Genomic DNA, 10107 nt, shown 5'->3' with positions numbered 1-10107 from the left:
CCAGGCAGAAGCAGCCCTGCCCACCCATCCATCTGCCTGGCATCACAGTGTTGGACTCTATCTCCCAGGCTGCCAGGCAGTGCTGGGCAGGTAGACAGGGCTGCTTCTGCCCTGTGTCCCCTACCTCACCAGCAGAAGCTGGAACCACTGCTAGGGGCCCAGTGTTGCCAGGTGTACAATAATTATCATATTTGTATGGTAATTTCAACCCTTGTTCCATGTACAATAAATAATAGTAAAAGTGTTCAAAGTTTTTGAGGCAGTTCATTCATGCAGCATATGCAAAACCCACATCATTCTCAGAAAATCTTAACTGACTTTTGGGTTTGCTGTCAGCACTTTCATATGACTGCTTGCCTTGAAATAAAGAAATGCTTCAACTTTGATGACTCGGTTCTCACTCACTCACCAGTGACGTACAGTGAGTAACATAAAGTAAATAAGAAGACTTATTTACATACTTTTCCAATGTATCTTAGTTTTTCAGCAAATATGATAATTTTGAGCTCCTAGTATGGTAATTTCACATTTAAGACCTGGCAACACTGCATGGGCCTGCTTATTGATTCTATTCAGCCCATGGGTAGGCAGCGGCTCCAGCCTCTGCTGGCTCCATGGGCAGGATAGAATCAGTTGGCAGTCCGGATACAGCCCATGAGCTGGATTTTGCCCACCCACCCCTGTTCTATAGTGTAGAATTCATCCTTGGCAACATCTGCATCACTTCATTCTGTGCTATATTTAAAAATGAAAAACCACAGTGTTTTTAAAGTGTTTGTTCTTATGGCAGCTGTTGGTTCAAGGTTTGTAATTTTTCTTCACCCAATCTCTTTTTTCCCTTCTTTTTGTACTCTTATTGTTTGCATCTGTCCTGAATATTAAAAGCGCTTGTGTTCATCATGTTTTTCTTCTATTTTAAGTTGTTTTCTGTAACTTGTTCAGCACCCTGAGTATCTTGAAGAAAAAGCAAGAACATTTTATAAATAGTTATTATAGTTTAACTATTGTAAATTTGTTCTTTAAAGGCCTGGATTCCAAAATAAGCTTAAAAAAAACCAACAATATTTTCTCTTCAACAGGGCATGACGTTTTTAAAGTGTCTTTTGTATTTCCAAATAAAGACAAGTATGGTAAGCATTGTTTGAAAGTTAATACTTACCTGTGTTGACTATAATTAAAAATGTAATTCAAGATGAAAACTTAATTTGTTGTATCAAAAAATGAAGCAGATGAAAGTTTCAGAATCAGGATGTAACACACACACAATGAGGTCTCATCCTTAAAATTTCATAGCAGTCGCAAAGGTCAGGTTTTAAGAAATGTTATTTAAGCAGGAACAGGGAATATATCTCCATGCCCTTTCTTGTTTAGTATTAAACTAAAATCCCTAATGATACATGGAGACTGATGTGAGTGAATATGTTGTCTCAGGGTTCCTACACAGAAGTGCCTAAAATTCCTAGAAAGTTATTCCAAACCTTAAGACCGATTCCCCTGAAAATATGGATTTATGCTATCATGACTTCGACTGGGAAAATGGGTTGGTACCACTTTTAGGGTGAAAACCCAGTTACACTGAAGACAGTGTAAAAGTCCCATTGACTTCACTCAGCTAGGGATTTCATTCTTAGCCTTTACTACCTAGGCTCCTGCTATCACATCTGCTTGGGAAGGCATCTATACATGTTGGAAGCTCCACTGAAGTCTGTAGAGTTCTGCTCTGACACAGCATTTTGCTTACACTCATTTGATTGCAGGGTCAGGACCATAATAAATCAGTGAGGTCAATTCAAAGTGATGCAAAATACATTTCTCTTTTAAAGCTAATCCTGCCTGCATTATAGTCATTGGTGAAATTCCCACTGACTTCAATGGTACAGGATTAGGCTCATGGTTTCAGGGATGACTACTGGACTTCCCTGTTAGTATACCTTGTTCCATGGAGTGGGTGTGGTATTGATAATAGAGAACATAGATTTGTAAAATTTAAATCCCAAAGGAACTTTTCCAATTTTCCACACAAGGAAGAAAATGGACTGAATGACCTAATAGATTATTTTTTATCTCTTACTTCTAGAAGTTTGTCAGATTAAGTCTTTTGGTTAAATATTGCCTCATTCAGAGTAGTGATTGAATTTCATTCTACTGAGAGTAATTGGGGTTTGGGAGATTACCCTTTTCCCTCGTTTGTTTTAGATGGTGAGTGTACAAGAACACCGGATGGTGTTCTCGAGAGGAATGGAAATGGAGTTCATACCACCCCAAATGGAATCACTTACAAAGGAAACTGGAAAAATGATAAGGTAAGTTTTAAGGTAACTTAAAAGAAAAATGATGAGATAACAGAACGAAAGTATTCTGTTTTTAAACTGCTTGCAAGCTTGCAACATTGACCTGGAGCAATCAGCTGGTATGAGAAAAACTAGATTTGTAGTAGAGTGTAAAAAATTAGCCTTTAGTGGCTAGCCCCTATGAACAGACAAATTATTGAATACAATTAGAAGGTAGTCCCTTCTGGCCATGTATGGTCTGGCATTGCATTCTTTTTCTCTGCTTTTAAAGAGACTGTCTGGGAAAAAAGCTCCATAAAAGTAATGTCAAGTGAAAACAATTCTATTGATTTTCATTGTCTAAAACAAAAGAAATGCAAAAAAAGTCCACTGACTATCTGTCTACAAGCAAACTGCTAAAGTTTTCTGGTAGGTGCCAGTTTGGTAGGATAGTGCTGATTTTGGGCACCTGTTGCAGATAAAAGTACAAGGCTTATGAGGAATTGGAGAGTGATGTTGACAGTGTTGTAAGCAGTATGAAAGCAAAAAGGAACACACAAGTCCTTCTTAACTTCTAATTTCCATGCTATGAACATATTAGCTGAGCAGTTTGAGTCCTGCTACATCACTTTTATCCACTGTCACTACACATCACTTCTATTTAATAACGATTAGACAGCCAGGAAGTGTGTGCTGCAAGTTGTATCCACCCCAAGTGTCTTTTCAACTGTCCAAGCCTGAAGTGTATGAAATATATGCTTTTCATAGAACCACAGGAACTAGTGCTGACGGGATCAATTCACCCCACAGCTTTATGGGATAGAGTAGTGAGGTACTATTCACATTCTTCCAAATGAGTCTTTGGAATGAGGGTTCCCTGGCTCTATCTATTCGGTATGGGTACTTAAGAGTCCCTATTTCCACTGCTTATCCTCCAGTGATTTTGATCAAAACCTGAAACATATTTGAAAGCCTTGTGTAACCAGGAGCCTGGCCTCAGAAAAGCATTACTCACCCTATCCGTTTTTATTAATAATTCAGTAAATTCAAAGAAAATATCTGAACACGTAAGTATGCATTAATGTTTACCCCTTTTCATCCTCTCACTGAACATAGATGAACGGTTTAGGGAGGCTTGAACATCCATCAGGCGCAGTTTATGAAGGCGAGTTCAAGGACAACATGTTTCATGGAACTGGAACGTACACATTTCCTAATGGAGCAAAGTACATTGGAAATTTCAATGAAAACAAGTAAGTTTAAAGCAAAAAGTCAAAAGCTGTGCTGGCTGTTCCCTACAAACTTGCTGGCTTTAATACTGAAAATATTAAATCTTTAACTAAAGTTCACCTAGCATGAGAGAAGATTTCTTTTGCTATCCTGAAAGCTTGCACTGGGTCTTCAGAGCTTGCACTGGCATCACTTACTTGCACCAGCTCAGACAAAAGTCCAATTCATTCACAGTCAATATTCCTCCTTATGCTCAGTTTTCCATTTAATTTTGTTACTGGGTTTCAGGGGTAACACCAAATTGAGAAGAATGAATCAGTTTTAGATTTTTTCATAGCAGTTATTTAAATCAGCTTGTTTGCAGACTCAAAAAAAGAAAAGATGACATTGATATATCTATGCTATTTTATTGCCTGCAAGGGCTAGATTTTTTTTAGGACAAAAATTAAAATTCTAAACTAATGTGGAAATGCTCCAGCTAAGAATGCCTACATATATACATATATATATATGTATATTAATAGCCAGAATAATGGAAAAACTGTAGTGTTGCCCTTATAAAACATTAGCTGAGTCTATTTATGTGGAGTTGTGAATAAAGGGTTTTTTATTTTGAATTAATAAGAGACTCTATGTCTCTGGAACACATACTGGTTAATGATTTTATAATCCATAACTGGACCTAATGAGAACATTGACTGTAAACATGACATTGCTGTATTCATATTTATCCTTAAATTACTTCTCATTCAAACTTGCTCCATTTTTAGGTTATTACTAGATTCTTCCAACTTTCCCCTCAGTCTAATAGTTGAAAAAGAAGCTGTAGGTTTTTTTCTGTATTGTTGATAAGAAACAGTGAAGAATTTTGAAGCAGAATAGTTTTGTTGGTGATGTAGAGAGGACAGACTACCATATTTACTCAAATTCAAGATGAGTTTCTCCCCCCTGCCTCATTCTAGATTCAAGTGCACGTGGTGGGGCAGGGCAGGTGCTGTGATTCAAATTCCAGCCCAACCTAGGTTTGGCATTGGGGCTGCAGCCCCGGCTATGCCCCCCTGCCACCTCAGCCCCACCTTTCTCTCCTCCAGCCACCTGCCCCCCCCTGGGGGTAGCAGTGGACGTAGTCTTTCTGGACTTTAGGAAGGCCTTCGACACTGTCTCACCCCATTCTCATTAAAAAAACTCGGGGACTGTGGCGTCGACACCTATACAGTCAAATGGGTCACTAACTGGCTGGAGGGCCGCACCCAGAGAGTGGTGGTGGATGGGTCTTATTCAACATGGAGGGATGTGGGCAGTGGGGTTCCACAGGGGTCGGTCCTCGAGCCCACACTGTTCAACATCTTCATCAGCGACTTGGATGAGGGGGTAAAAAGCACCCTGTTCAAATTTGCAGACGACACTAAGTTGTGGGGGGAAGTGGACACGCTAGAAGGGAGGAATAGGCTGCAATCAGACCTAGACAGGTTACAGGGGCGGGCGGATGAGAACAGGATGGGTTTCAACACTGACAAGTGCAAGGTGTTGCACCTTGGGGGGAAGAACCAGCAGCATACCTACAGGCTGGGGAACTCCCTTCTCATCAGTGCAGAGGCAGAAAAGGATCTTGGTGTCATTATTAATGCCAAAATGAACATGGGCCGACAGTGTGGGGATGTGGTCAGGAAAGCCAACCATACCTTGTCATGCATCCACAGATGCATCTCAAGCAGGTCCAAGGAGGTGATCCTCCCCTTCTATATGACATTAGTCAGGCCGTAGTTGGAGTACTGAGTCCAGTTCTGGGCACTGCACTTCAGGAGGGATGTGGACAACATGGAGAGGGTCCAGAGGAGGGCCCCCCGAGCACTACCAGGAGTGACTAGAAATAATGGTCACAAGCTGGCAGAGGGTAGATTCAGACTAGACATCAGGAGGCACTACTTCACTGTCAGGGCGGCTAGGATCTGGAACCAACTTCCAAGAGAAGTGGTCCTGGCTCCTACCCTGGGGGTCTTTAAGAGGAGGCTAGATGAACACCTCGCTGGGTCATTTGACCCCAGTACTCTTTCCTGCCATGGCAGGGGGTCAGACTTGATAATCTACTCAGGTCCCTTCCAACCCTACCAACTATGAAATTATGAAACTATGAAACTCTAGCCACCTGCCCCCACCCCCTTACCCTCCAGCTCCAGCTCTGGGCCTGGCTCCAGCCCTGCTTAAGCTCAGGACATGGAGCACATGGTCACTCCAGCCCTCACTCATCCACACAGCAGTGGCAGCAACTCCAGCCTCAATTCCTTCTGGGCAGGGACCTAACCATGTATTTCCTGTTCAGGCTGGAGGAGGGCCAGAGCCTGAGGGTAAGCAGCAGCAGGAGGTGCAGGGACTTTGTGGGGGCAGGCACCAGAGGTTGCAGGCATGGAGGTGGGGCAAGAGGTAGAAGAGGTAGGTGCTGGGGTGCAGACACCTTAGGGGGCAGGTACCAGGATGTACAGACACAAGGGAGGGCAGGTCGAGGTGGAGGCAAGTGGTGCGGAGGACAGTCAGCAAAGGGAGCAAGGTGTGGGGGACGGGCAAGAGGCAGGGGCAGGCCATTTGATTTCCACTGCCTGCTTCCCCATGACCTTCCGCCCATTGCTTCCCCTGCCACCTGCCCCCTATCACTGCTTGTCTTGCTGCAGCAGTGGTGGGGGAAGAATTTAAGATGGCCCTCCAACAATTAGATTCTATTCAAATAATAAACTTATAAATTTTCCATGTATAGAATCTAATTATTGCGGGGAGTCATCTTAAATTTCAAGTTGTCTTGGATTTGGGTAAATATAGTATATTAACACTAGAAATATGACCAGTTATAATTAAACCATCAGATAAATAGAGTACCTTTTCTTAGAATCTACTTGGATATCAAGTGTGAACCTGCAAAATTAAGCCAATTCTCAGTGTGGAAAATTATTATATTAATTTTAATGCTTTAAAGGAAAATTTTAAAGCACTAAAATAACTGTCATAAACTCAATTTAAAACTAAACTACTCAGCATCCATACTTGCTATTTGTCAGTCTTCTTTTAAAATCTGTTTTAATGATTCTGTGTGCAGTATGGTATCAAACCTGGTAAATATTCTGTGCAAATAAAATGGTGAATGCCTACTATTTTGCCAAGATTATTTGGAAAAACATTAGAGATGTTAGCTCCTGCATATTTTCTCTCAAAAGTCTTACAGTGTGGGAGGGGTTTAGGTTGTAGCCGTGTTGGTCTAAGGACATAGACAGACAAGGTTCCTTGGGTGAATTTGATATCTTTTATTAGACCAACCCAAATGGTTGGAGAATAGTTATTAAGCAAGCTTTCGGGTTCAAAAACCCTTCGTCAGGCTAAGGAAATTTCAGCAGTCGGTGTGTGCTCTTCCTGGATGGAATGAAAAGTAAAGAAGCCAGGGGCTGGGCTGGGCTGGGCTGGGGAGTCAGTTGCCAGGCAGATTGTAATGTATCAAAAATCCAGTGTCTGTGTTTAGTCCCTGATCTCTAGTATCCAGCAGGTTGATGAAATGGAGCTCGTAGACTCGTCTCTGGGAAGTGTTGTGTAAGTTTTCCTTGAGGATCAGGACTGAGAGATTGGAGAGAGAGAGGTTATTATACTGTTTGACCCAGGAAGGGTTGGAAAGTGTTGTTCTGGGTCCCTTTGAGTAAATGAGTAGAAATTATTATTAGCATTATTCCTTGATGATTAACTTCTTTATGTGTACTGGGACTCATTGTATGAGCAAAGCGTCTTGTGAGCAAAGTTCCTCTTGAGCCCCTTGAAGCTAGATTGAATCTCAGGAAAACAAACTTCCTACCTGTAAAAAAAAACAAACAAAAAGATGGACAATGGAACAAGCTGGCTAGGAAACCTGTGAAAGCTCTTTCATTGGAGATTTCCAGGAAGAGGCTAGACAGGCTTCTGTGTGGGATGCTTTAGGAATAGCACATCCTGCATCTCTCCAGAGCGTTGGACTGGATGGACCTTGAAATGTCTTTCAACCCTAGGACTCTGTCATCTCACCCAGGCTACTATGCATCTTACTTGCCTCTAAAGAATTTTTTTCTGAAGCAGCCTCTAGGCTAGGGTGTACTTTATTTACAGTTCTCCCTGACAGTCCTTTGTGGGTTATTCTGTGGAGTCTCAGGGATTCTGGTTTCCACCTTTCTGTGGATTAGCTAGAACAGGGGTCAGCAACATTTTTGGTCAGAGTGCCAAAAGCCCCCCAGCCTCAACTTGTAAGATGTTGGCGTGCCGGGGCAGACAGCAGGGGAGCTGCAAGGGGCCCAGTCCTTGTTGGGGCAGCACAGTCCCAGGCCCTTCCTTGCCCTCTGCCCCGAGGTCACCTGCCAAGCGAAATGCCTTAGTCTGACATGCATGCTGGGGGTTGCCAACCCCTGAGGTAGAAGATGACTGAATACTGAAATACCACCATACTAACTTGCTTCCCTCTGTTCTCAAGAAGAACCCCCCACCCCCAAGGCTGCTTTTAACATTTAATTTTGCATATTCAAGGAGACCTGGAACACAGACATTTCTTCACTGATGGATATGCTAATAAACTTAACTACAACTTTAAAATACAACACAGACATGCACCGAACCTCGCCAACCTCATCACCAGAAGCAAACTTCCTCAAGCCCAGAACACACCAAAAGGATCCAGACCGTGCCAGGACAAGAAATGCAAAACCTGCCAACACATCTCCACCCCCCCCACTATTACTACCCCCCACAACAGAGCCATCAGCATCCCAGGATCTTACAGCTGCACCTCCAGCAATGTAATATACCTCATCCAATGCACCAAATGCCCTGATGGAAGATATGTAGGAGAGAGCAGTCAACAACTGCACGCCAGAATGAATGCACACCGGAAATCCATCAAAGACAGAAACACTCAATTACCGGTGGGGGCACATTTCTCACAGGAGGGCCCCTCTCTCTCCAATCTCTCAGTCCTGATCCTCAAGGGAAACTTACACAACACTCCCCAGAGAGGAGCCTATGAGCTCCATTTCATCAACCTGCTGGATACTAGAGATCAGGGACTAAACATAGACCTTGGATTTTTCCCACATTACAATCTGCCTGGCAACTGGCTCCCCACCCCAGCCCAGCCCCTGGCTTCTTTACTTTTCATTCCATCCAGGAAGAGCACTCACCGACTGCTGAAACTTCCTTAGCCTGACGAAGGGTTTTTGAACCCGAAAGCTTGCTTAATAACTATTCTCCAACCATTTGGGCTGGTCTAATAAAAGATATCAAATTCACCCAAGGAACCTTGTCTGTCTATGTCCTTAGACCCACACGGCTACAACCTAAACCCCTGCAACACAGACATGCAGCTTTTGAGAAATGAATTGAAAATGACAGTTAGGAGTTTTCCCACAGGACCATGCAAAACCCTGCACTATAACAATTAATATTGTTAAAGACAGGAAAAGGAAAAGGGAAGCTGACATTGATAGCAATAGGATCATACAGTCTCATGCAGACTCTTGCAAATATACATCTTGAAGGTGCCACTATTTTATCAAAATCAGGATATGTTCTACGGAGCTTAGACCTAATGACTTCAGGTCATGATTGAGTTAGTGAAGTTGTGTCTTCCTGGGTCATTTGCTGTGAGGAAGCTGCTGAATACTCATTGCTCCAATGGGAAAGTAGATGTTGCCTGGCTGGCTTACTTCTCTTGTTGGCCCTTTTGAAGTCTTTCTGGCTTATGGGTCAGAAACTATAGACTCCCATGGGGAAGAAACTGGAGGGAGCCATTTGCTTCCTGTGGCTGGGAAGAGATGTTGGGGCCTAGTTTCGAACTCCTACTGGTCTGCTGCTCCAAATAGTTGTTCTGGAACACTTACCCAACATATTCACAGTACATTGATCTCACTCTTCTTTATGCTGCTACAGGCTGGAAGGGGAAGGAGAATTTAAAGATACACAAGGCCTGGAGTGGAGTGGCACATTTCATTACACAGCAGCACCGGGGCTGAAGCTGAAGCTGGATATGTAGCTATTTTACATGGAGAGTTAAATGTATTGTATACCATTCTTATGGGGAATTTTCACTTAGCACCCATGACCAAGGTTTTTACTAACATTTGATTTCTTAACACATTTATTAGAAATAATTTCCCAGGAGACGTTTTGTAACAAAATAAAATAAGCATTGATTTGTTCTTTTTGGTATGATCTGTAGATCATTATGTAGTTCCATTGTAGGAAATTGAATACATCAAATCTGAGACAAAAGGATGAATTTAGAATAGAGCAATAATTACTTTAATCAGGTTTTGAAAGTAATGAAATGTCTTAAAACTTAGATTGTAGTATTAATTTCAATAAATGTGAGTTTCAAAGAAAGCAGGATGCTTTAGAGCAGGGGCTGGCAAAATATGGCCTGTGGGCTGGATTGGCCTGCCATGCAATTCCATCCTGCCTGTGGGGCCCCTCCATAAGCTGTCTGGAAGCCCTGGCCCTCACTGCCCTCTGCAGACCAGTGCCTCTATGTGGGAGGTGTGGTCCTATAGATTCATAGATGTTAGGGTCGGAAGGGACCTCAATAGATCATCAAGTCCGACCCCCTGCATAGGCA

General features: G+C 42.6%; 1 protein-coding gene across 1 annotated transcript; it reads left to right on the top strand.

Moving 5' to 3' along the window:
• Nucleotides 1-345: 345 nt before the first annotated feature.
• Nucleotides 346-9660, top strand: MORN2 (MORN repeat containing 2). The gene is made up of 5 exons (XM_006024923.3): nucleotides 346-421; nucleotides 1080-1130; nucleotides 2197-2303; nucleotides 3387-3523; nucleotides 9423-9660. The coding sequence occupies exons 1-5, from the start codon at nucleotides 346-348 to the stop codon at nucleotides 9523-9525; spliced, it is 474 nt and encodes a 157-aa protein (XP_006024985.2). The 3' UTR covers nucleotides 9526-9660.
• The last annotated feature ends 447 nt before the right edge of the window (nucleotides 9661-10107 follow it).

Source organism: Alligator sinensis, unplaced genomic scaffold (assembly GCF_000455745.1).
Source record: "Alligator sinensis unplaced genomic scaffold, ASM45574v1 scaffold794_1, whole genome shotgun sequence".
NCBI lineage: Eukaryota > Metazoa > Chordata > Crocodylia > Alligatoridae > Alligator > Alligator sinensis.
The sequence above is the reverse complement of the archived record's forward strand: the minus strand, read 5'-3'. Positions and strand labels throughout refer to the sequence as shown.